Source organism: Cucumis melo, chromosome 4 (genome assembly GCF_025177605.1).
Source record: "Cucumis melo cultivar AY chromosome 4, USDA_Cmelo_AY_1.0, whole genome shotgun sequence".
Taxonomy (NCBI): Eukaryota; Viridiplantae; Streptophyta; class Magnoliopsida; order Cucurbitales; family Cucurbitaceae; genus Cucumis; species Cucumis melo.
The window spans coordinates 30,614,323-30,641,544 of record NC_066860.1 but is presented as its reverse complement, the minus strand read 5'-3'; the positions used below and the strand labels follow the sequence as shown (position 1 = coordinate 30,641,544).

The window sequence follows — 27,222 nt, the reverse complement described above, 5'->3', positions numbered from 1 at the left end:
TGCTAGTGTAATCGTGTTCGACACGTGTCAGATATTTGAACATTTTTTATGTACATGTATTAGATAATTGTCGATATAATTGGATGTACATTGATCATTTGTTTGGATATACTAAAAAGATATATATGTGATGATAATAATAACTTTTGAGTGTGAAATACATCAAACTAAGTTTCTTAAGCATATAAACACGTAAACCTATTTATTGTATTTTTTTTAATGTAAGAATGATGTGTATTTTAGAAAATGAGTATTTTAATCAACGTGTCTGTGTCCCATGTTTTAAATATATGGTGTGTCGTTGTGTTGTATTCGTGTCTCATATTCGTATACGTACTTCTTAGGTTACAAGGTAAGGTGTGTTTTTTCTGTTTTTTTTTTTTTTTTTGTTGCCCAACCTTACTCAATATATTTATGACAATCCACTTACATAATTTAGGGTTAGAGAAGTTCACGGTTTAGAGACAAATACACTTCTATTTCAATCTCTATTGTCGACCAATAATTGTACGAGTTGGGTTGACCTTGGGAAAAGAGTTGATAAAATCAATCTAAACAAAAAAGTCCCTTACCCAACCTTTGTGTAGCCTTAGAATATTGTGTACAAATGAACAGACGGAAAGAAATAACCATATTTATAGAAGTTTGTTTCAAATTGATTTTTTTTTCTAGCCATTGATAACTTCAAAAGAGTTTAGGGCTTTCAACATTTTGAATTTTACTTTACATACATGTTTGGACATTTTACAAATGAAAGAACTTCTCAAGTTTGTAATTTATTTGGTAGCTTGGACGGTTAGGAAGTGGAAAAAGGGGTTGAACTACAAAAATATCGAAGAAGATAATAACAAATAGTGACTATTGAAAATTTTAGGCATATGTTAAGTATAGTAGAAAAAGGAGGTGGAAGAGGGACATCAATGATGTGCAAATAGTTTTTGTCCATAGTACCAAATTGACCCGTTTTTTAAGCTCGTTGGAAAAGTTCATATATTGTAAATATATAAGGTTGTTTGGTGGCATGATAAAATTATAATACAACATAATAAAAGTTTATATACTAAATTTAATGTTTTGAGTGTTTTGTAATATAAAATTTATTATGTTTCAATAATTTTCGATTCAACCCTATTTTTTATTTGTTTCATATATACTATTACTCATGCTTATCATTATAAGTAATATTGATTACATTTAGTTGTCTAAACAAATATACACAGGGAGATAATATAAAATTCGTAATTCAAAATTTATGCATCACAAAACTAATAATTTTCTACAATTTAACAAAATAATCAAACTTTTAATCAAAAATTAAATACGCCAAACCCTAGAATTTATAGGGTTTTTGTTGGTTTATTTATTTAACTAATTCAAGATTTTGATTTTCCATTTTTGGTCAACATTTTTTCTCGATATTTTGACGAACTCTACAAACCAGCTTTTTTGAGCTTCCTCCACTTATCACCCTTCTTCTAAACCATCTTTTTGCTGGTGAAATAGGGAATCTCCTGCCCACTCTGAAAAGCCCCCAACTTTCCCACTCCTTCTTGGTTCTATTCTCCCTCTATTTCTCTTCAATCTTCTTCTTCTTCTCTGTTTCATCCTCCCCTTGTTGCGAAGTAACACAAAGAACCAGAAAAGAATCTGCGACATATCAGCAATCTTCTTCTCCATTGTTCAAAATTGTCCTCCCCGACGTCTTATTCGGGAAAGACAATCGTTAAGAGTGGTGTTCCTTAATTAATATATGCCAGGTATTCGAAATTTCAAATGGGGTTTTTTCTTTTTCTTCAAATCTAGATCCATCCTCTACATAGCGACGAGGAATAACTGACTGGGATGTGGAACCCTAACGTTGTTATATCGTAAAATCTTGAACTGGGTATCGGTTGAAATTGTTTTTCTTGTTGACAATGATAGTTATGCCTGCTAATATTGGGAAGACAGCTTCATTGAAAATTCGTGTTTGTTTACAATTTAAATTCTTAGTATTTTCATAGCTCACGTAACTACAATGAACTGCAACTTTTTCTTGAACTCTCTTGCAGGGTAATGTAACAAAATTCTCGCTACGGGATGAACAACGAGGTTTTTGAAGCACAGGTATTGGCTGAGAAGTTATCCAAGCTCAACAATTCTCAGCAGAGCATCGAGTGTATCCTTTCTCTATTCATTATCTTTTATTTATTTCCTTTTTTTGAAAATATTGCATTGCACGTTCTATAACACACCTGCCATTTACAGTTTTTGTTTGGATACTTTTTCCGCCTATGTTACTGTGTTTATAATAATGGATGTCAAAAAGGAAAAAGAAAAAAAAAAAAAAAAAAAAAGAAAAGAAAAAGCAATCTAATGGATTTTATGATTTACTAATTATCTATGTACGAAATTTCTTGTTCCGCCACTTATTATCTTGGAAGTAACTGGATATGTTATGAGGGTGGTGATTATCTTATCTATCAATACTCAAGATTTTTTTTTTCTTTCTAAACATTAATCTACTTCAATTCATATTAACTGAGGTATTGGGGTCTCACTCCTTGCTCACGGCTTATCCCACTGATCCTCGGGAGGCTTGCGCACCTCAATGGTTGCTTCAAGAGGCAAGGGGGGACCTTGGAAGGTGGCTTAGTAGAACCCTGTCAAGTCAGCATTGATGCTCAGAGTTGGTCACGACTTACGTTTTAGGATTCTTTATCTGCCTTGAACACCTATAGACATGTATCTTGTTGATTTCTCATAACAAGATACACGTCTAATTGAAATGCATTAATTTACCTTATGGAGGATGTTGAGAATCTATTTAAGTATTTTAAACTTACGGAGGAAGCATCTAGATTAAATATTGACTGGTACAAATCTGAAATTGGGTATTAATTATGACAACAACTGGGTATCTCACTTAGCAAACCACTTTGGATACAAGGAGCTCAAGGGCTGCAATCTACTTGGGATTTCTTATATGCAGCCATCCTCCTTATATTTTTGGCAATCTATTATGGAAAAGACAGACAAAAGACTTCAATCATGGCAAAGCAACTTCTATCCAAGGGAGGTAGGCTTACATTTGACAAATGCCACCCTACCCAATCTTCCTGCCTACTTTCCCCTTTCTTTTTGCCTTCAAAAGTTGTTGCTCTCATTGAACTCTTACAATTTCCTATAGTGTGGGAATAGGAGCATGGAGCTCTCATATCTTCTGAAGTGGAACAAAACTTGACATTGTTGATTTGAACTTCAGAGCAAAGCAGTCATCTGGAATACGTGGTCCACTTGGGATATGTGTTCCACAATTGGAATGTCTTTAATTCTTATTCAGAATTTAGTCTTTGTAATGTAATTTGATTCTAGCCTTATAATGGCAAGTTTGATATTTTTGTTTTGTTTCCTTTCATGTAATTTGAGCTTTAGACTCTTTCATTATATCAATGGATGGTCTTGTTTCTGTTTAGAAAAAGCATTTGGAACAAAGCTCTCTTAACCAAATGGATTTGGAGCTTCTCATTTGAAAAGAAGCTTTATGGAGAAAAGTGTCCATTGCTAAATTTAGCACCTCTTTCAATTTATAGTTGGGAAACCTTTCTAGGGTATTCCCCAAAAGTCCATGGAAGTTTATCCTTTAGCATTGAGATCTCGTTTAGAAAAGCGTTGTGATCTTCAAAGCCTTTACATGTTATTGTCTGTTTTTGCGAAGATAATTGGGTAGGAGACGACCCTTTAGGTGTTTGTTTTCTAGAATTATATGTAGTCTCCTTGAAGAAAAAATCAACTGTTGTAGATTGTTGGGATAATGTTAATCAGATATGAAATTTAGGCCTTGGAAGAGGGATATGTGATTGTGACCTTATAGGATTGGTTTCTTTAGAACGAGAGATGGAGCAAGTGAAATCAAATGGAACCTCCTGTTTGCTCTAGCAATTTTACTTTCCTCTACACTTTGAAAACAAAGTATAAATAACAGCCCCCTTGGCCAATTTTATTTGGAAATTTAAATTGGGCTCTCTAGGGACCATTTGCTTTGGAGATTTTCCCCATATTGGGCTCTCTCCACCTAGGTGTGCATCTTAGTTTAAGGACCAAAGAGTCCCTTGACCACCTTTTCTCCATTGCTTTTTTGTGGGCTATTATAGCCAATTGGCCCTACTCCAAGTTTTGGGCTCCATTTATATTAGTTGGTGTTTTCAACTATCATAACCTACAATTAGCTACAATATTACTATTTCAAATCCTTCTTTGTTACGGTGTTTATTTTTTTCTATCCATCCTTTCCAACTTTGTTATAGTGTTTTCTATTTACTTTCCATACTCAAACTCTTTGCTCCCCAAAAACAAACTTTTATAACCTATATTCTATTATAACCGACAAACTATAATAATCACCAACTGTAACAACCAACTCAGCGTTCCAAATACCCCTTAATGTGGATTTTTCTTTGGTTGGTTTACAATATACGTCTTTTGGGCAAGAGAAATAATAGAGTCTGTAGGTGTCAAGTGAAGTTTTCAAGTGATACTTGGTCCTTTGTTCGATTCAACGTTTCTCTTTAGGCTTTTGTGACCAATCATTTCTGTAACTATACTCTTATACTTGGTTGAAATTTGAAGCCCTTTTATAGGTCCCTTTTTGTAATCTTGTGTATTCTTTCATTTTTCTCTCAATTAAAGTGTGAATTTTTTATTTTTAATTATTATTATTATTTCAATATCAACATGTGCACGCGCTCACACACGCACACCTCCTCGGTGACGTTCAAACCAAAGAAATTCTTTTGTAATTATAACCTTTTCATAATAAAAAAGAGTGGTTGGTTGTTAAAGGTCGATTTTGTCGAGGCTGTTGATTGTATGGATTAAGACTTCCTTGAAGAAGTGCTTTGGCTTATAGGCTTTCATTGGCAATGGATTCTATGGATTATGGGTTGGGTTAGAAGCTTTAAATGTTTTGTCTTTATCAATGGACATCCTTGTGGAGAAACCTTGGCTATGCAGGGGGTTGAGGCAAGTTGATCCACTTCATTCATTTCTTTTTCTAATTTAAAGTGAGGTTTTTGGTCGTTTACTCGATATCATTTAATCCAAAGGGGCTGATAAAGAATTTAGCTTTGGCGAAGACAAAAATATATGTTTCTCTTCTTCAATTAGCCAATGGTACATTGGCCGAAAAAGTTGAAATGAAGAAGGGAAGATTGGGTCTGCCCGCAATGTACATTCATGAACTTTGCTAGTAACAAGAAATGTTTGCGTTGTAGAGAACTTCGTCCAAAGAGGGAATTGAATCCAGAAGAATGGGAATGCCTCTCGTGTGCTTTTTTGAATTTTAGAGGAAACATGAATTGCCTCAAGTGCAATGTTGAGCGTCTTAAACAAGAAACAAGTGTCGAGTACAAGGAGCAACCATGGGAGTCACCTCGGGAAAGACGACGTCCAAGGCCAACAACGCTTGATTAAATTATGGAATGTTTGGTGATTGGGTTATTCTTCCATTAACTGTATTGTTTTATGGTATTTATCTTGGGTTTTGGCTATTAATATTTTAATTTTGTCTCTATCCAAAAAAAAAGCCGATGGTACATTATTATTTTGCAAAGATGATGACGACATGTTTGATACACTAGTCCAATCAATGGAGCTATTTGAGTGGTGCTTGGGGTTGAAAATCAGTTGGCAAAAGTCATCTGTGCGGGGTTAACATGGATGCTTCAAAAGCTAGTGTATGTGCATCATGTCACCTATGTAAAGTTAGAGCCTCACCAATCATTTATTTTGTTCTTTCTTTTGGTGGTCATTTCGAATTAGAGACGTTTTAGCAACTGATCATAAACAAAATTCAGGAATTGCTTGATAGATGGAAGCACTTTTCTTTGTCTTATTGTGGTCTTCTGACTCTCGGTTCCCTTGGTATTATCAGGCATTTTGTTGTACTATTTGTCTCTACTTTTGATGGCTTCGTCGGTTAGTCTTCACATGGATCGTTTCTTGTGTTCTTTCTTTTGGGATGGAACTAAGTATATTAAACTAAATTACTTGGTCCATTGAAGTCTTGTGTCAAAGTCACAGCTGGATGGTGGACATGGGTTTGGAGATTTAAAACTTAGAAATATGGTTTTGTTAGTGGACTTGGGTTTGGAGATTTAAAACTTAGAAATATGCTCTTGTCAGCAAAATGGGGATGGAAATATATGAATGAAGCCCAAATTGAATGTTATATCTTGAAATTAATTCATCAAGTTGATGCTAAAATACACGAATGTTTTGGTGGACATCATGCACTTGTTATACAACAATCCTTTGGAGGAAGGGCCAAGCAAGGTGGCAATCAGTGCCCTGTAAACTAGGCACTCTCCAAATGGTACTTTATTGAAGATAGTCAACATTCAGCCGTTGGAGTTTCATAACGACTCTTAGACTTTGCAGTTTGCAGAAGCGTCGGGCCTCCCCATCAGTTGGCATAAAAGTCAACTATCCCATCCAAATAAATAGTCACGGGATAGATTTTCCGACCAACATGGATTGAACCATTTAAAAATTGAAAGTGCAATCCAGCCCTTACAACCATTCAAGAAACTTTTGAGTATCCCCTAACTTTAGATTTCATAGGGGTTTGTCAAACCGAACGTGTTGGGACCTGCACGGAATCATAAGGCCTAACGAGAATGAGCAAGGACTCAATTCCAACATGAGGTGCTCTAGGCACCCCATTTAGAAAAAAGGGTGGAAGGTGGAAAAAGAACCCATTGTATGGGAAATACTTAAGGAAGTTATGTAGGGGCATTCTGTATTGCTAAATAGAGCGCCTAAGTTTCTATTTTTGAAAGATATGTAGATGAATAAGTAAATATACCAATTGAAAGAATATATTCAATTGAAAGTTTTCGATTCATCTAGCTGGAGAAGTCGGTCTTTGTCTAGCAAAGTAGAAACCGATTGATCACTTGAAGTTCATAGGATGCTGCTGTTTCCTACCCATAGAGCACTCACGGGGGACTGCAGAACATATGCGAGCTCCTTCTAATGGAAAAATAAAATTTAATGAACCTAAAGAGATGCTTCTTATCTGTTTCGATCATCAATAAAGGATCTGATCTCCTTTTGTCCTATTGATATTGGTGGAATGGTCGGTAGGAAGGAGGCTGAGTAGTATTGTTTTTCAGAAAGGAACTGAAAGACTATATCTGGGCTAGCTTGATTCCACCCCTTCTTGGGCACTAGTTTCATTCCCATCATCAGTATTCATGGTTATCAAATTTTTGTTGGATTTTTGGTTCAAAGAATGATTTGAGTCTTAGGAGCCCTTGGTTGAATATTTTAAAAGCTTTGGAAGGCTTTTGATTCACTTTCTCATTTTAAGTGGTAGAAGAAGGCTATTTTGGATTGATAGTTGGATGGGCAACTCTTTTGAAATTTTCCTTGGGGACTGTTTTTGATCATTGGGACAACCATATAGTGCTTGGCAAATTTCATTTTGAAGATCTTTGAAGAAAGAAGAAATAATTGACTTTCGGTCTTTATTGTCCACTGTTTTCACAACCTTTCTTTTAACCGTGTTTGCTGTGGGCACCGCAAAAAGAAATGCTACAGCTTGGCGTTCTTTGAACTAGGAATTTAATGAGTATTCCATTAAAGATTTATGTTTAAACTAGGCGGCTTTCATCTTCCAACCCAGTTGATGTGTGCTGATCTCTCTGTATTTTTTCAGAAGCTCAAGATACGCAAGCTTGCTGGTTTTTAGTGGAATACCTCCTATTTCTACTTCTTTTTGTTCTTTATAGGAGATAATATTTTTGGTCTTGTTCTGGAATTGTTTATCTTCTGTTGTTCTTTACTTTCTGTTTTTGTATTTCCCTTTCTTGGTTGTTGTTCTGGTTTAGTTGGAGTTTCTATGTTTTTGGATGTACTATTGGATATGATGATGGCGTTAAGGGGGTGTCAACCTAGTTGAGATGTTCGGATGCGCCTCCTGATCCTTCTTTTTGCTTCAATATTGTTCTCAACGAATAATTCTCTTGTACTATGAGTTATATTTTAATACAAAAGTTTGTCTCCGTTTAAAAAAAAAGACAGTGTTTGTACCCTTCAACCTTTAGGAAACTTTCATCTTTATCCAAGCATTTGCCATCTTTTTTACCAACAAATAATGTGGAATTCTTGGCTTTTTGGAAGTCTGAAGTCCCAAAAGGATAGGTATTTTGATTTGGATAATGTTGAATAGTAATCTTAATACTTTACCTTAAATGTCTCGTGAAGGAAGAGTCTCAAGAAGTGGCTCATGCTTCCTAACCCTGCCATTTCAATGTATCAATGAAGAGGTTCTTTTCCTTTAAAAAAACATGCTCACTCGAGATGGTATCATGGTTCCTCTTTGAGCCATTCTTGGGCTGAATAACTTTTTATGGATGGAATAGTCGTTCTTGCTTTATGGGCTATGGTACCATGTTAGATAAAAATAAGTTTCCATCTCAAAATGAATAGGCAATGGGGTTGTTAGGTTTCCTGATTTTTCAATCGTAGGATCCCCCATGTGTAAAAAGTTCAATCAATTTACTAAAAAGAAAAAAAATCAAGTGGTGATTATTTTAAATAGGTTCAAGTGTGAGTGGCTGCATTTGGCCTTAGAAAAAAAAGCAAGGTGGCCAACTCTACGATAGCAAAACAATCAGGTGAGCTTTATTCCTTCTCTTTTTTGAAAAGTAAACAATTCTCTTCATTCTAACGGTCAAAGTACAAAAAACTAAAATAAATAAAAACCGACAAGATACAACAATATTAGTTTGGGAGTGCTTTTACTAGACGTTTGGCTTTTCATTTGCTCGTTAGAGGGGTTTTAGTGCCATGATCGAGAAGTTCCTCCTCAATCCACCTCGTGTGGAGAAGGATCTCTTTCTTTGACATGTGAGGGTAAGGATTATTTTGTGGCTTTTGAGGGGTGAGTGGAATAGTAGAATTTTTTTTGGGGGTGAACAAGGATCCTAGTGAGGTGTGAACCCCTTGTTTGCTTCTACGTTTCTCTGTGGGCTTCAGTTTCAAAGACCATTTTATTCTATATGTGTTATTTTGCATAGTTGGAGTCCTTTCCTATAGCCAAAGATGTTTTTGGTGGGTGGCGTTTTTTTGTGTGTCTGTGTATTCTTTCATTTTTCCAGTGTTGAAAGTTGTTTTTATTATAAAAAAGTAAGAAAAATAAAAGCATTTCAATTTGAACAAATACCTTGGATAGAATACAAGCAAGGTGCAATATGGGATTGCTAGTGCAGAGGAAGATGGCAACCTCGTTGTTCAAGAAGCTCAAGACTTAAATGTTGAATCAGTCCCAAGTGTTAGTAGTGAGGAATTAGAAGAGATTAAAGCAGGGGAAGAGTTTGAAGATTTTGAGATTTTGGAGAACATAATCAGCAATGTCCACAAATGTTTGTCGAGGAAGGTGTAGAAGAAGAACGACCTTCTCTCCAGAAATTTGAAGAAGAAATCCCATAGCACTTGCATGACATCGTCGAAGCTTGTGGTATATCTTTCCTTTGAGTTCTTTAAACTTTATCTCCAGCATTGAAAGTAGTCTTGGATGTGATAGTGCATCGAAAGTACTTTTGGGAATACAAGGGAGCTAGGAGTTCATAAAAAATGGTAGTTAAGAAGCAAATTAAGCTGATATCTCAGGTTATGGTTTTGCTACAAGTACCAAAAAAGTACAGTTTTGATCGAGATTCTTCAAATCGTTGTGGAGTTCTCTTGTAATTTTGATGCTTATGAACCATCTGTATAAAGATTTCTGAATTACTAATGATTATGGTCTGTATATAGAGTGATTGTGTATTTTGCTGGAACTTATTTCTTTAGCAGAGTTTATTGCAAAAGATAATTTAGTGTGGCAAGCTGGTTTCCTTCAGACGTTATGCCATGTGAAAGAAGAAGTTGATTAGATGCATAGTATAAAGTAGTTTACCGGGATTTTTTGTTTCAAGAAAACTTGAAGGATGAAGAAGTGAGTGACTTTCAGAATCTCATGGGGCTTTAGTCACACTAGAAAGAAAGGGTTATAATCGACCAAAGTTAGTGGCCACTGGCGCCTGTCGGAAAATTTTGATTTAATTAATTCCTCTGAATTAATGCCAGAAAAATTCTATGGGATTATAGAAGTATACAAGTTGAATCGTTAATCTAATTTGGAAAATGGCTTTTGGACACTGTTTGTCTCCTTCAATCTGCACTTTTGCTCTGTCGCTTAGTGACTCTTTACAGAACCTGGTTTTGATTGTCGATTCTCAACTTGTTTGCATCGTTGTCAGAATTGTGTTTGGGAAGATCCTATAGTTTTTTTTTTTTCAGAGCAAGCTTCTCAACGTAAGACCACGATGGAGTCATCAACTTTTAGCCTCCTCGTGGCGTTCCTTCTCCAAGGATCTCAAGTTTGTCTTAGTGCGAGTTGATGGATGTTTAGTCTGATATAGTCTTTTTATTTCTATATGTATTTCTTTGTCTCAGTGCGAGTTGATGATATAGTCTGACATGAATGGTTTTTAGCTTGTTTGGATATGATGAAGGTGCTATGGGGGTGTCAACCTAATTGAGATCCCCAGGTGCACCTCATGATCTATGGTTACATGCTCATTGTGTAATTCTCTTGTATAACAAGCTTTTGTCTCATTATTATATTAATAAAGAGGCCGTCTCCTTTAAAAAAAAACCTTGGATAGAATATCCTGCGAAGAGCTTGGAAAGAGCATCAAGATGACATCGTAAGACGAGCACAGCTCAATCTACCCATCTAAGAAAGTGATTTATTTTGAAACGTGCGTTGATTCTTTTAAATCCAAATTTCAGATAAAATAGCTTTGATGGCATAGCCCTGACAACATCAGTTTTATTCCTTTTTTTAACTTTACTTTTCTCCTTTTGTTTTGTTTGGTCCAATGTTTTAATAGCCTTAAGTGGTCTCAAGGTGTTTTCTCATGAAGAGGGGAGGTGTAAGCCTTGAGACAATATGAAGCGAAGCCTCATTTTAAATTAAAAAAAATGATTTATATATATAAATCATAATAAATAAAACCTGAAAAAAAAAACCTGATGTAGTAGGATCATGACTATTTTTTTGGTTAATTCTTTTTTACTATTTTTTTTTTGTTGCACATTCTCTATAAATAGAGAATCTCCCTTTTGTGTATTCTTCAACTTGATCATAATAAAGATAGTTGGATTCGAGGAGAAATTTCTCCTTTTATTTTTTAGGCTATGCTTAATATCATTACAAAGGTTTGAGCTACAATATCAAGGGGGGTTTTTATCAAATGATCTCATGTTATCAAAGTGCTCATGAAGAAGGACACATTATGGTATTTATTCTCATTGCAGATAGAGTTGTTCATGATTGTAATAGGAGTAGGGAGGGGGGCTTCATTATTACGTATATATGGAGAAGGCTGATGAATTTGTGGTTCAGATTTTTTCGATGTTGGCATTAAGCTGTTCGATACTCCTTATGGTTGAACATTTTCATTGCTCTTGTTTGAGAACTTTGGATTGAGAGTTGGTGTGTCCTTATATTCTTTGCCTTTTTTCGTCAATAAATATACCAGTTTGAAAAATGTTTTGGATATGATAGTTCTTGTGTTTAGATGGAGCCCTTTTTTGTATTCTTTATGTGAGTTCTTTTTTGTTGGGTACTTATAGAATGAGGAGCGGTTCTTATACTATATACTCTTTGGATAATTTTTTATACTCAAACATATACTCTTTGGATAATGTTTTATACTCAAATATATACTCTTTCTTAAGTAATTGCTGTTGGTGGGTGCAATTGTTATGGATCTGTTTATCTTTGATATCAAATTAGCTTTATCAAAATGGTGCATTTCCCACCGGAAAAAGGCCAAGCAGATTGTCGAAACATGGGATAAATTATTCAACTCATCGCAGAAAGAGCAGCGTGTTTCATTTCTGTATTTGGCAAATGACATTTTGCAAAACAGCAGGCGCAAGGGAAGTGAATTTGTGAATGAATTCTGGAAAGTTCTTCCTGGTGCTCTCAAGTATGTATATGATCATGGTGACGAAAGTGGAAAGAAAGCAGTTGCCCGACTTGTATGTCTTCTTTTTACTTGTGCAGAAAAAAATTATGGCAATGAATCTTCATATGTTGTTCCCCCTGGAAGCATGCCAATTAACTCTGAACATTTTGCCCAAAAGTAAAGCATTTTGCATATGTCGGTATCTGAATTAAAATTCTTCTCCCTCCACCTCCCACAAAAAAAGGTGAAGAATAAAAACGGAAAAGGGAAGATGGAATCCGTTCACTGATTGACACGTTTATATCATAAATATCTCTATTAGGGCTTGTCAGAGATTGGCATTTGGTAATAGAAATCTCATTTCTACTTAGGCAAGTCTTTTGATTATGGTGTTTCATGGGTACTGTGGGTGCTCAGTTGATGATAATTCCTAAAGCTTGCATATTAGACACGAATCCTCTAGTAAATTATAGATATCTGGGTTTAAAACTTCTGTTTGAAGCATAATAAGTGGATGCTTTTGCCTTTTCCCTTTTGTTCTATTCCTAGGCCTAATTTAGTTTTTTTTTTTAACTAATTACAGTAACAATTGTTCTTCTAGAGTAAGTAAAGGAGTTTAGGAACTTTTTCTTAAACGGAAATCAAACTTTTTCCTTCAAATAATAAAAGAATTTAGGATCTATGAACCTTGTAAGAGATAGATAAAATCTTGATTTGATCTTATGATTAATATCTATAAGTGAGAGAAAGGATAATGAGTTGAGAACGACCTTTACTTGAATAGGATCTGTTCTATAGGTTGTACATATGTGTCCTTGAGTTCTGAGGATAATGAGCTGAGGTTTCGTATAAAGGCGCAACTTGTCATTCGAAAAGCCTATAGTTTAGTGTTATGGTTTTCTTGATTCTATTAACTATAGTAACGTATTTTAGAGACAAGTTGAGATGATGAACCTCCTACATTCTTTCATTCCAATCTTAAATTTTTGTTATTTTGGAAAAGAAACGAGAAAATTTTATTGAAACAAGGAAAAGAGACTAATACTAGAAAAAGTACAAAGCTCCAATTGGGAACAAAGGAACAACTAAGGATGAATGTAAAGGGAATAAAAACTGTACAATTTGTGTCAAAACCTCCCAAAGATGAGCAACACATCAAATTAAAGTCCAAAATCGCTGAGCTTTGAGCAACAGAGACTGAAGGATGAAGGAGCCGAAGTTGGCTAAAGATAGATCATGGAAGACAATTTTCCAACTGCATTAAACACCAAACCACCAAAATAAAGAGGCCCTAAAATCTTCTGAAAAATGCTTCAATAAACAAACTTCGAAATTCAAAATGAAACGGAAAAGATCTTCAAGACCAGTGTAATTAAAATTTTACGATTCATGATTTGTATCGTATGGTTCAAATCAAAATGAAGGGAAAACCAAATGATTCAAACTTGTGTTGATGTTGATTGACACAAGATTCGATTTACCATTCTTTCTTATACTAGTTGATGTTCTAAGTAAGTTGTTATCATGTGACATTTGTTGATATTTGAAAGTTTTCTCAGTCTGGATGATGCTAATAAGCCTTATGGTGGATCTATCACTTACAGGAAATTTTAGTAGATATATCGTCTATGCTGTCTTACTAAGTCTTTGGGAAAATTTTATATTTACAAGATTCTTAAGATAGCTTATTTTGAATTCATAAGGTAATTTTAGTTCAGATATTGCTGATTGCACATTATTGATCTTAGCTCGTCGAATCTCAGTGTCAGGGACAATCTTCTTTGGTGTTGGTTTTGTATATTCCTATTGACTTGTCAATTGGAGGATTCTTTTTCCTATTATAGTAAAGAGGCTTTAGGTCGAACTATATCCCTTGATATTATATTCTTGGTAATTGGTCCAATTCCTTCTGGGGTTGATAACCTTGTGGATTTTTAATCTCTAAGAGAGATGGAAGAGATGGAAGAGCTGGAAGCCTATGCACTTTGAAAGAGAATAAAAGCGTTTTAGTTTTGGATGGATTCAAAATGACCATTTTTTTGGGGAGTATGGAGGATATTTGGAAGGTTTTTAGAGTTTTACGACAGATGGTAATTTTTTTAAAAAATAATTTCATTAATAAATGAAATATCCAAATAGTACAACCAATTAGATGAAAGAATAAAACAAGACGGGGGGTGATGGATAAAAAGAGAGAGATGTAAAATGGATTGAAGGAACCAGAATCAAGCTCAAAGCACTATTGACCCATCATGCCTTTGTAATAAGCCTTTGATGTTGCAAAGTGTTTGTTTTTGGTCGTAAGGAGCTACTTGATCCATGGATGGTGATCTCTTCTCGAATAGTATAGAGGATGTCAAACCAGACGTTAGGAAGTTTTTTTCTGAAAGACTACAATGGCTATGTTGGGTTGAAGGATGTAAGCAAATGGAGTAGTAGGAGATGGAGGAAAAGCCTTCTTTTATGTCCTTTGTTGGAAAGGATGGATGTTGGTCAATCGTCGCCAACATATTACTTTTTTGTTTTCAAAATTTCCTTGAGTTACCTTGGTACTAATGGCAGAGGGCTTAGCTTAATTGACACCTGTATGTACTAAGAACCAAGAGATTTCAAGTTCAAATCCCTCACTCCCAACTTGTATTTAAAAAATGGCAGAGGTAGATTGGTTGAAATCTTTAATAAGAGATGAAGAAATTCCATCCCCTTTTCGCATTTCCCACCAGGATGGCTTTGCTAAGGCCTCGATTAAAGGCAAGCTTAACAACTTCTGCACAATATATATTTTTTTCCGGATGGGGATCTTATCAACAAATGCTTTGAGTTAGTCATTCAACAATTACGAATCCAACTCATAATCCGATCTTTGTCTAGCTAGTTCACACCTCGAAACTAGAGAAAGGGAATTAATTACCTTTTGATTCAACAAGTTCAGGGAAGGGACAAGCTCCCAACAAATAGCTCAAAACAAAGGAAGGATAGATCGGGGATCAGGAGCGAAGCTCTTCGAGTGTAGAAGGAGAAGGGAAACTCAGGCCTGAATCACTCTATGGAGGCAAGCACCTTACTTTGATTATATTACCCATAAGGCAAAAACCCTGAAAAAATGGGGATTCTGTCTCTCCCTTTGTGTCTTGTCCATTAACTTAACAAGGAGTTTGCTTTAAATCGTATTCACCAAGACAAAAATTTTCAAGGACTTTTGGTTGAGGGGCATCAATCATAGTGGTGAAACATGAGGCCAACCAAGAATGAGATTCCTTTATTTTTCTTTTCTTTTGTTAGAAGGAAATAAGTCTCTCAATTGATGTAATTAAAGGAGACAAAGCTCTGAATACAATAGCAGAGATTTGGATGCATATGAAAATCTCAACTAGGCTGATACCCCATTAGCATCCTCATCATATTCTAATATCGAACAAAATATCAAACCGTGAGACAAGGATAACAACGTCTAGACTAAAACGATACAAATGAAATGGCCAAACACAAATAAAACCAATACAAGGAGAAATACTAAAACAAAATAAAACCAAGAACGCGACTTCTTTTTCAAGGATAAAGTGAAGGATCTATTTTTTCGAGGCTCAGTGATGCACAAGCCATGATTAAACTCAATGGAGGAGGTTGGAAGGCGAGAGAAAAAAGGTGAGACATGTCACTGATCAAGAAAGTGTAAAAAATGGTGAAAAGGAAAAGAGGGTGTTGGGGAGACTTGATGTTGCTATTAGCGGACTTATGTTTGCCTCATGCTGAAGAAGCCAAGCAAGTTTGACTGACCTTTTTTGCGGGCTTCATTTTTATGCGCTTGTATTTTTCCATTTCTTCTTAGTGGAAGTTCTTTTTCTTTTTTTTTTTTTTTGTAAAAAATAACGACCACTCAATTCTAGGAGTTTCCGAAGAGGATGGTGATGAAATTTAGATGTATACCAAACACGAGAATTTTATTAATGTTTAAAAGTTGTGAATATAAGAAGACAACTATTCTATTTATAATTGAAAAGCAAAATAATCCTAATTAATATAATCCTAAAAGTTGTGAATATAAGAAGACAACTCTTCTATTTAGGATTAGGACTAGATTTTTCTATTAATTAGGATTAGGATTAGTTTCTTTGGATCATTAGGATTAGGATTAGTTTCTTTGGATTATTAGGATTAGGAGTAGGGTACTATGGTCAAACCCTTTGACTAGAATTAGTTTCTTTTATTAATTAGGATTAGGATTAGTTTGCTTTTCAATTATCAATAGAGTAGTTTCATTTTTTATTTAGATTAATTTGGTATTGAAGCAGCCGTTTGGGCCAATGTTGACTGCCGTTGATGGAAGACCGAGAAACTTTTTGTGACAATGATCACAGGAGGGAGCTTTGTGAGTTGTGCTCTTTGCCAACTAAAACACATCTAACTAGGGGGAATCCTTAAAATTCCAAAAAAAGAAAGAAAAAACTATTTGATAGTATAGGGTTCCATCTCAAAACCAATTGGCAATGAGAGGAGTAACCCATCTACCTTATAAGGGGTGTGAGTCCCCTTGGTTTTTCCAATGTGGGACTCAACAACATCTCAACAAAAACCCAAAGATTTATCAAGTTTTTGCAAGAATTAAATTTTTTAGAAGAACTACAATTAGGGATAGAAATTATCAGAGAACAACCAAGAAAGATTGAGAAATATGCAAGAAAATTCAAGAATCAGTCCTACAACAATTATGATGAAGAAGCTTAATCAAAAACACCCAATTTGTTCATTAATCGTGAAGTTTTCGAAGAAATGAAGAAGGATATCAAGAATATTCAATGTTTGTTGGGAGAGAACTCAAAATGTGGAGCAATTTTCAGAACATTTGCAAGAACTTAAAAAAGATGTAATTTGAGAAATTCACTAAGAGGAAGAAAAGGATGAACAAAAATCAGGGAGCCCACACAAAATTTCTAGAAAAGAAAAAAAAGAAAAAAAAGAAAAAGAAAAAAATAACCATGGGCAAACTGATTAGAAGAACTTGAAAACCTAATTACAGTCGACTACGAAACAATGGGGGAGACATGTCTTGAATAAAAAGAGTTTAGGTATTTTTTCGGCAACGCAGAGGTGACCAAATCAAAAGATCCGACCAAGAAGGTGAAAGATACATAGTTTATGGAAAAGAAAGTAGAAAATCATGTGGTTAATGAAGAAGATCCTCATAAACGTGTTGGCAACCTATTTGCAGTTGTGTACAAAGAAGAAGATGACGACACAATTTTTTGGCAACCCATTTGGTCTCGCCAAATTTTTACCCTTTTTTCAGACCCTACCCAAAGACCCATGACTCATGTATTCTGTTTCTGCCTACAGCACAAACCCAAATCCACTTCAAATTTGAACCTCATTCCATTTTATTGAAGTTTATTGACCGATGCATACACACATTTAATGAAGTGCAAGAAAACCGTCCCCAATTGAATTTTCTTCACTCTTACAAAATGGGGTTTTCCTCATTTTCTGAAAATTCTGCACATTCTTTTACAATAGAGGATTTTTTGAACAATTTAGTTCTTGGGTTCATTGGCTTGATCATGAAAGATTGAATATTTTTTATGTTGAATGTTCCCAGATGTTTCCATTCGAGTGACTTATTTTTCTATTTTTATCCTCATTTTCGTTTTAAAACTTGAGGTCTAGTTTGTTTATTTTTTTTTTCGGGAGGGATAGAATGATTAGTAGGAATAGGGTATTATAGTGTCATACCTTTGATCTATTAGGATTAGGATTAGGATTAGTTTTCTTTTTATTGATTAGGATTAGTTTCTTTTGTTTATTAGGATTAGTTTCTTTTATTAACTAGGATTATGATGTGATTGATGAATGAATGGATTAGGTTTTTCAAAGAGGATGGATGAATGGTTGATGTCTTTTTTTAAACGGAAACAAACCTCTTTATTAATATAAATGAAAGAGACTAAAGCTCGAAGTACAAGAGACATATACTAAGAGTAAAAAAGACTAAAAGAACGCATACAACATGAACCGATGCAAGAGACAGAGAGAACATAAAAAATTCAAGACCCTCTAGAACCCCGGCTAAACAAGAAGAAGAAAATACAAAGCAAAATGAAAAAACTGTCAACAAGGAGCCTCAAATCAGCTAAAATCTTAATCCTAAATGGCTTAAAAAATGAATGGAAGGAGAACACCAAGACAAGGTAACCAACCAAGCTGCTTCAAGCTTGATTTTAAAATTCAAACGTGTACCCTAGATGACTTGCTGAAATCTTCCATCTCACCAAGAAAACACCGCACGTGTACTATTGAAAAAGCCCATCAAAGGTCCAAATCTTTGAACGGAATTCTGAAAGGAAGAAAGAAAGAAAGAAAGAAATAGAAAGAAAAAGGCCAAACATGAAATCTCACTTTACAAAAAAAACATTATCTTGCATCAACAATCCTTTCCAAACGCCCTGAGAATCACCGTATTCCCATTCAAATATTAAAATTAAATGACTGCAGGACCAGAAAACATGTCTACTTTCAGTGCTCAAGCCAAAACTAACCCACATTTCTCAACAAAGGACTTCAAATGATCAAAATACCACATTGACGAGCTTGGAGGGGATTTCCGGCTTGTTTCTCAGAAAATGAATCTTACTCAGTCTGAAATAGAGAATTTACCTCGGTCTCTAAATGGTCCTCCAACAATTGATCTTCATTCTCATCTAAACTTATCATATCACCTTCCTCACTGCTCATACTAAATGGAGTGTCAAAATTTGAAACAAGCTTCTTTTTGGAGGAGGAGACCTGAGTTTGGCTAGGAGAACCTCTCAAGAGCTTTACCTTTGAATTAGATAAAGAAAAAACAGAGTAGTTAAAATGTTGATGGATCGTGCTCTGAAGAACCGACCTATTTGGAAAAGATGGGCTTGAAGATGGGCACAAATTGATTCTAAAAGATCAGGATTCTGAATGGATGATGTAAGTGTTAGCAGTTTTACTTTTGACATTTGATCCAAGCTTGAGAGTTGATGAAGAGTGGTTTTTTTTTTTTTTTGTTGACTTGAAGGGAACAGAAGAAAGAAAGGAAGAAATGTGTGTGTGTATTTATATGCAATATATTTTTTTAGGAAGAATGATAGGTTAAGAACGGGAGATATTTTAAGAGATTGAAGAGAGGAATGTTAGAAGAAGAAGGGCAAGAAGAAGAGATCAAGAATATATGATGCAGAGAGAAGTTTCAATTCTGGTCTCACACGTGGAGACCCTCACCGGATTTGACTGGAGTAGTCCACGTTTGGTGGGCGGGGGTGACCATCATTGTCTGCCGTGGTTGAAAAGGCTCCATGAAGAATGCCCAAGTTTAGGCTACGATACTATGAAAATTCTCATAGAGTTAGTGAGATAAAAGAGAAGTGGAGAGAGATGGAAAAATCTTCATTAGGGTTTCTCATCAATTAAGTTGATGAAGAGTCTTTTGATGATGGTTTATGCCTTCTTTCAATAATGGGCAGTTTGATTGGGAAGATAGAGCTAGGTTATCTGAGGGCCATCCTTTTAGCAAAATTCTTTGTGCTTTTTAGTTTCGACGGATTAAGAAGATATTTTCCATTATTTTGAAGAATTCAGCATCACTCTATAAAATAGATCCTTTCATAGAACAGGTCATTATTATTGCTATCACCGGGTGTAAATTGTCGAAATACTTCAAATCTTATAGTTCTGATTCTCCCTTGTCCAATTAGAGAGTTCTTTTGTAACTCCTTTTGCTCGGGGTCTTTTTCTCCCTTTCTTTCGTAATTTCATACACAATAACAGTCTCTCATTCAAAAATAAAGCCCAAGAGTTTGTGTTAGTTATCGAGGAACTTTCTTCATGGATTCTCGTGTTGCTCTTCTAACGCGTTGGTGGTGTTTTGAGGTAGACCTTTTGTTTGGATCTTGTTTCAGGCTGTTATTTTTCAGGAATCCATGGTTCGTGCCTTAGGGATAGAGAACTTTTCTTTCCCTGTTTGGTTGGTTGTATAAGTTGTATTTCTTTTTTTAAGTCTTCTATAACCCTATAGGAGTTTGTACGATTGAACTTTTATGTTTTTTTCATCTTTTGATGAAACGTGTTCCAGAAACACAATTTGTCCTACAGATGTCAATGTGTTGGTTGCTTAGTACGCATGCATTATTTCAATTTGGTTTGTTAAATACTGGTTGCACATTACTGTGACTTTAACGTACAAACTTCAATTTTTTTTCATAAAAAAGCGTGTTGTCCTTTTTTTTTTTAAATGGAAACAAATTTCTCATTGATAAAATGAAAAGAGATTAAAGATTGAAATATAAGGAGACATAAAGAACATAAAAAAACAACCCCAAAAGCAGCCACAAAAAGTGTGTTATATTGATAGATCTAATGAAATTTTGTACATTTTTTTTTGGTTACAGATCACAATCCATTGACATTTCCTTCTGAATTATCCTTCTCTCGTATTTTTATTTTTTTGTTTTTATTTATTTTTGTTGTTATTGTTGTTGAAATCCACAAGCTCTGTAATGTTAATTTTAAATTGTAATAGTACGATTGATCAGTTCCTCTCTTTCCTTCTTTTCTTATGAAAGTATCTCAAGTTTTATTTAAGTTGGGGTTTCATTTGTCTCACTTAATTTTGTTTCCCTTCATGGGAGTTGGTTTGTTAAGGTCAATATTTGGGAAGAAAGGAAGGTTTTTGGTTCTCGGGGTCAGAGTCTTAAGGATGAAATGCTTGGTAAAAATCCACCTCCAACTCCGTTACCCAGCAGCAATGGAAAGAGTTCAAATCCTATAAAAATAGTGAAGAGGGATGCTCACTCTGTGAGAATTGTAAGAGCTTAGCTGTGGTAGCAGTGGACTATTGCAGTTTCCTTTTTTTTTTTCTTGTGTTATGACTCCTATATCTTTACTGCTTAACTCTAGAAACTGGCTGTTGGAGGTGTTCCAGAGAAGATTCTTACTGCATTTCAATCTGTACTTGATGAGCATCTGAATGAAGATGCTGCTCTGAATAACTGTAGCTCTGCTACTCATCATCTGAATCAAATTGAGGAGGACTTAAATGTCTCCTTAGCTCAAGGTATAGCCTCATTTACTATAGTCATCTCATGCAATTTTAGTTTAAGATGTTGTCAAGTAAGCCAAGCTCTGCATTATAAGGGTGGTCTTTGTATGAAGTGATAGTCATGCAACAGACTTCTGATAGAACTCAAACTTTCAATATCCATTCGAGTATGTTATTATGAAAGGGACCTTATATACTTTAGATAATCAAGTATTTATGTTTGTAAACGATGTGCTACTAAAAAAATATTTATGATAAGTTCAATTTATTTATTTATATTTTTACCTTAAAAAAATCATATCCATGGGCAGACCTAGTTCATTGGCTATGAGAAACTTTGTGTGATGTTCTTTCTTATTTATTTTTTATTATTTTCCTTGTAATGCGATCAGTAATGTTGGACTTTGCAGTATAAGATATCGGGTCTGAATTTGTACCAATACATAGATCTGTGTACTTAATATCGGTGTTTTAAGATGCATCCTAGGTGCACTGGGTAACTTGAGGGTGTCCGACTTTTGTACGATTTAAGAGCTATGCCTAGGTTGGCATTCTCGCTAAGGTGTGCCTATAAGTTTATATTTTAAACAATCTTTCTTATACAATTTTAGTTTCTCGAAAAGACTATATTTCAACAATGTCGTTAAAAACTTCCATTTCTTTTATGTTTTCATTATCTCATTATTTATAAGACTATCTTATGCATGCATGTCTTTCTTGGTATTTTTCTGGTTTGTTCTTGAAAAACCTTACTTATATTTTTGCTTAGCATTTACTTTCTAGACGTCTATTGCGTCTTCAATGCATCTTATAGTTTAAAATACACTATTATACAAAGATACTATTATTAAAAGAATGATTATTTATTCAGAAACTATGAAATATAGTCATCTCATTCTATAAAATAGTAGAATGCATGAGGATGCCAAATCATTAGGTAATGCGTTCAGGTGCCTTCTTCATGGTTAAGGTCTTGGCTTTGGTCTCTCAAAGAAATCCTGAAATCTAATACCAAATAGGAACTAAACTCAATTTAATGGTAGAAAGGTATAAGGATATGATAATTACTATATTCATAACTTGGATAATATACCATTTTGAAACCAAGCCACCAAAGTGGTTTTCTTCTATAGCCTTGAACAGGATCTGTTCTATAGGTTGTACAACTGTGACCTTGAGTTCTAAATGGTAACTGTGTGCAAGTACTCCATAAGCATTTATTATTGTTTTTTTTTATTCTTATTTATTTATTTATTTTTCATAATCATAGCTTCAAGTAAACTGTGTACTTTTTTGTAAAAAAAAAAATCAATTGAAGTGTTGACTGAGTGTTTTGTAGATAAGTGGGCTAGTTCTGTTTCTTTTTTCATTGTGTTGGCATGATCTTATATCTTAGTTAGCAAGTTGCAAGTTTTCTTATAAGTAGGACTGAACCTGAAGTTTGGGTGGCATGCGGTATCTCTATAACCAAAATAATATTCGAGGGTAGTAAAGTATAAAGGGTTACATATCATACTTTATCACGATAATGTGATGTACCTCCATTCATTATGACATGACTATAAAGATAGACATCGATAGGCACCTTATGGAGGAAGTGCTTTGTATTGGAGTCATTACCAGCTAGTCTATCAAATAAACAGGTGGCTGAACTTTCATGGAAGGATTGCAAAGATTCTACTTTTGTAGCCTTAGTGAGCAAGCTAAGAAGGAATGATTAAGATCTTTAATCCAACTTGACTGTTGGAGCTGGAGCATTGGTCAAGTAAATGGGACATCTTCCCATTTTTGTTGCATTCAAACCCACATTTTTTTTCTCACACACATCTTATTTGTAAACACCTAATTTCTTCTCTCGATAGATTTTCATGCAGTGATCATTCTATTCCCTGGCATATTTTGTTTTGGTATATAGAGTTCCCTATGCTATAATATTGTGTATGTATCGTGAGACCTTATTCCTTGAAATGATAAGAGCAATTCTCTCCGTTCTTCCCTTCCAATCTAGGGACTCAACCAAGATCTGGATTGCTGGACGACCTTCAAGATCAGGAAACTGTAATTCAAGAATGTATTAGGCAACTTGAAGGTGTTGAGGCAACTAGGGCTTCTTTGGTTTCCCTTCTTGTAGAAGCGCTTCAGGACCAAGTAACTTTCCTCACCTTTTTTATTTCCTCCAATAATTTAAACCCATTGCAGGCCTCCTCTATATTGTAGTTGATTACTCTTTGGAAAATCACAGGAATCAAAGCTGGAACTAGTTCGCAATCAGTTGCAGGTAAGATTAACCACTTTGTATATTTTCTTTTTTTGAAGTATCTAACAAGAGTTTAGGTTTGGGATCACCTGTTGGCTTAAATTAGTTTTGAATGGGTCGACATGCCCTTCATACCTTAAAACGTTTGAATATGATATAAGATATTTGGAAATGTCAAACCATTGAACTTTGGTACACCTAGAATCATTTAAATCAAAGTTATAATCTTCTTTCATTGTAGACACATGGTGGAGGTGGACACAGACACCCTTGATTCTTGTGCAAGTTGACACAAGAATATACTGTATTAACTAATAGTTTATGGGTACAATCCATCATGGCCACCTATGTAAGAGTTAATTTTCTATCAGTTTCCTTGATACCCAAATGTTGTAGGGTTAGTCGAGTTGTCTTGTGAGATTAGTCGAGGTGCACTTAAGCTGGTCTGACAAATGTAAAAAGAAATAATATACTATAACAAGAAACAGGAGAAAAATCAGACTGAATGAACTTGTTTGATGTGCTAACTATGTGGGCACATTTGATTTTGATGTTTTTTATAAGTTTGATACAAGATATTTGATTACTTTAGAAAATTACAAATAACAGTGAAAACTTAAAACCTGTTGATCTTTGGAATCCACTTCAAGACATGATAACTAGTTACCAATCTTTGGATGAAGGCCCTCGTAGTTTTTAGCCTTAAATTTTTTTTGTATCATCATTTAGATATTAGTGGTTGATCGATATTGTTAGTAAGGAGAAAGATATGGTGAAAATCATTCATATTTTTCATTAATGTAAATTCAAGTATGGAACTTATGCTTGATTGGCTTGTATGCTAAATTTCAATGCTTTTGTTTGCATCTAGATGAATAAAGAGATGAAGCTATTGTTTGCCTCGTATCCACTAACATCACATCTACTCGTTCATGTGTTATGAATGAGTTTCAATGTCAACATTACAGTTCAAACAAATAGGAGTTCAATCAATTGGGAAATCCACTCAGTTTCTTTTCTCTCAGCAATCAGGGAAACGTTTTATATCAATATGCTCAGTCATTGGTAGCCTATTTTAGGCTGTCGTAATTATTAAATTGTACTGCATCTTTCTTTCTTATGTGAACAGATCAAGAAATTGGCTGTTAGAACAAGAAATTGGGTCATGTCTAATAAAATTTTTAGACACTATTTTATTAGGAAAATTTCTGAACTGAGCATTTTCTAATGAAAATGCATTATTAGATTAAATTCAGTTGGAACCATCTGAATTAGAACTAATGAGGTGGCTTTTTGCAAAGGTAGTGTTATTAATCGGAAAGGGTAACATCCGTAAAAGATTATCGTGGTCAAGAACTTAATGCAAAGGAGAGAGCACTGTTTATAGAGATGGACAGTTATTATCTGATGTATATTAAAAACATAGTAATAAACATAAGTTACAACGAACAAATAGAATTAAGTTTGCTTATGTAGATAGGTTCTCTGCCATTCACATGGACGGAGATCTCATATTAAATATATTTTATATGCTTGGAATGCAAAACAATTAGTTGTAGAGTTCTGTATTTCCCAACTCCAGTTTGCTTATGTAGATCGGAAATTACTGTTTATGAACCTGCAGGTTGCTCGATCTCAAATTGAGCTAGCAAGTAATGTTCGCAAAAGGTTTACTTCGACAACGGCTCCTGGTCCTTCAGCTACTACCATTGATCTACTGACAGAGATGACCCACGTTACGGATACTAAGTTATCTTCTGTTCAACAAAACATAATCTCTTCTCAGCCCCCTCTTGTCCAGGCTATGGGGTCGTTTCCTGGTCCTAAAACCAGTGAAGAGGAAAACAAGAGAGCTGCTGCCGCTGCTGTTGCTGCAAAGTTGGCTGCTTCAACATCATCAGCACAGATGCTTACCTCTGTTCTTTCATCACTCGTTGCAGAAGAAGCTGCTTCCATGAACGGTGGCCTAAAATCATCTGGGTTCTCTTCCTTATTCTCTCCTGAAAAACGACAGAAACTTGAGAAGCCCATGCCTATTTCTGATGTTAGCAGTTCAGATGGCGTTGGCGCATCATTTGTTGCACCTATGCAACAACAAATGACGAGTATGCCACTTGCACAATCAGCAAACGGGCAACCTGTATCCCAGGCAAACCCGAGTCAAGCTTCATTTGCGCCACCACCTCCTCCAGTGCCACCATCTCTATCCTCGACTCCACCAGTGAATCAATATGCACAGTCTGGTGGATTAATGGGGGTATTACCATATAATTTTGGAGCATATTCTCTACCACCTCCACCTCCTTTGCCTCCACATATTGCAATGGGATTGAGTAGGCCGACATCTCAGCCACCTCCGCAACAGCTGCAGCCGCCACAGCAGTCACAGCCAACTTCATCAGGATTTTATCGGCCACCAGGTATAGGCTTTTATGGGCAAGGCCAGCAGTCGACGCCACCCCCCCGTCCCTAGGCAGTAAGTTCCCAGGTAGAATTTACTTGGGTCAAACCTTCACTTAAAAGGGCTAAATAGCTTCAATGGTTTACATCAGCCATGCACATTTCTACCTGCCAACTGAGTTCATTTCAGAATTTGTATTATCATGTAAATTAGTAGATTATTATTTTTTTTTGTTAGTTAATTTGTAGAAGGTTTAGTATATCTTCTTCGGCCAACAATTTTAAAGAGCATGTTGCAGCTGAGGTTCGTCTGTGCTGATCACAAAATTAGATGGCTACATTTAGGCTTTTCCAATGTGTATTGCTATAAAAATTTGGAAGCTCGACGAATTCTCGACTACCTCAAAATTTTACTGTGGCTAGGAAAGATTTTCTCCCATATGTTCGAAAGCTGGTTAGCGTACTGCCTAGAAAGATTTTTAGTTGACATGTTAGATTCAGCTTTGAAGACCTTGTTGCCCTTTAAAATCTGCATGGAGAGAGTGGCCAACTACACTTATTTTGGATAGCAATAACAGGATGATACTGGTCTGTAATATAAATTTAGTGAGAGGCCATGGAAATTATAAGTTAAAATACATCAATGCCACTGTTTTGTAATCTGTACCCCCTGTTTTCTTATTCAGTAGAGAACTTTTATCTTAAAATAAATTGTTACTCAATCTTCTTGGCTCATCTGATGCTTTTATCTTCTTCCCTTTTTTATTTGTGTTGAATGAAATATTAATGATCATGAAGTAAATTTTACCGTTGCCAACAGTGTTGCGTGCTTGATTATTTTTTAAAGTATAGGTTCCTCATATTGATTGGTTTGAGATTTTTCATTTTTGTGGTTAATTTGAAAATAAACTTGTAATAAAACTTGCGTTTTTTTGTTTAATAAAGTCCTTAAAAAAAACATCTCTTTTGAGTAAATTCTGTTATTCTAGTACATATTTTAAAAAATAACTTCAGCCTTTTATCCAAATATTATATAACTTTTGACCCTTCAAGAGCAATTTTAATTGGTTTTGAGAGTGACTTTGTTAAAATCATTTTTTCATATATTTCAATTCGGTTCATATTTTCTTTTTCTTTGAGTACTCAAATTGGTCCATATAACTTGTCATGTTCATTATCATCATCTCCAATTATGGCACCTCTAAAAGCCAATGATTCTCCATAAAATTTAGATTTATAGTCTAATAGGTTCAATTTTAGGAACGGCTAAGCGTTAAAAATGTTGAAATTACTTTTAGTGTGTTTCAATCTATTTTAAAATATAATTTTTCTCAATCACTTGTATGAAAATTGGCATAAAATTAAACATTTAAAATATGTTTCGTCATTTTGTAATGATTTTGTATATGAAAAAAAGGTTACTTTTGTTTACAAGTAACCTAATGTTATTTATTGTTGAAGTTTATCGTGTAATGAAAAAAAAATGATGTTACTAAGAAATCAAC

At 34.8% G+C, this 27,222-nt stretch overlaps 1 protein-coding gene across 1 annotated transcript; it reads left to right on the top strand.

Moving 5' to 3' along the window:
• Positions 1-1,398: 1,398 nt before the first annotated feature.
• On the top strand, positions 1,399-26,452 carry LOC103486842 (uncharacterized). Its single transcript, XM_008444958.3, has 8 exons — positions 1,399-1,757; positions 2,052-2,158; positions 11,828-12,075; positions 20,664-20,825; positions 20,919-21,075; positions 23,069-23,208; positions 23,303-23,338; positions 24,942-26,452. The coding sequence occupies exons 2-8, from the start codon at positions 2,080-2,082 to the stop codon at positions 25,788-25,790; spliced, it is 1,671 nt and encodes a 556-aa protein (XP_008443180.2). The 5' UTR covers positions 1,399-1,757; positions 2,052-2,079; the 3' UTR covers positions 25,791-26,452.
• Positions 26,453-27,222: the final 770 nt, after the last annotated feature.

Coding starts and splice junctions, on each gene's coding strand:
- LOC103486842 (XM_008444958.3), top strand. CDS start 2,080: ATGAACAACGAGGTTTTTGAAGCACAGGTATTGGCTGAGAAGTTATCC. Junction 2,159..11,827: donor TTCTCAGCAGAGCATCGAGT/GTATCCTTTCTC, acceptor ATATCAAATTAG/CTTTATCAAAATGGTGCATT. Junction 23,339..24,941: donor TAGTTCGCAATCAGTTGCAG/GTAAGATTAACC, acceptor ATGAACCTGCAG/GTTGCTCGATCTCAAATTGA.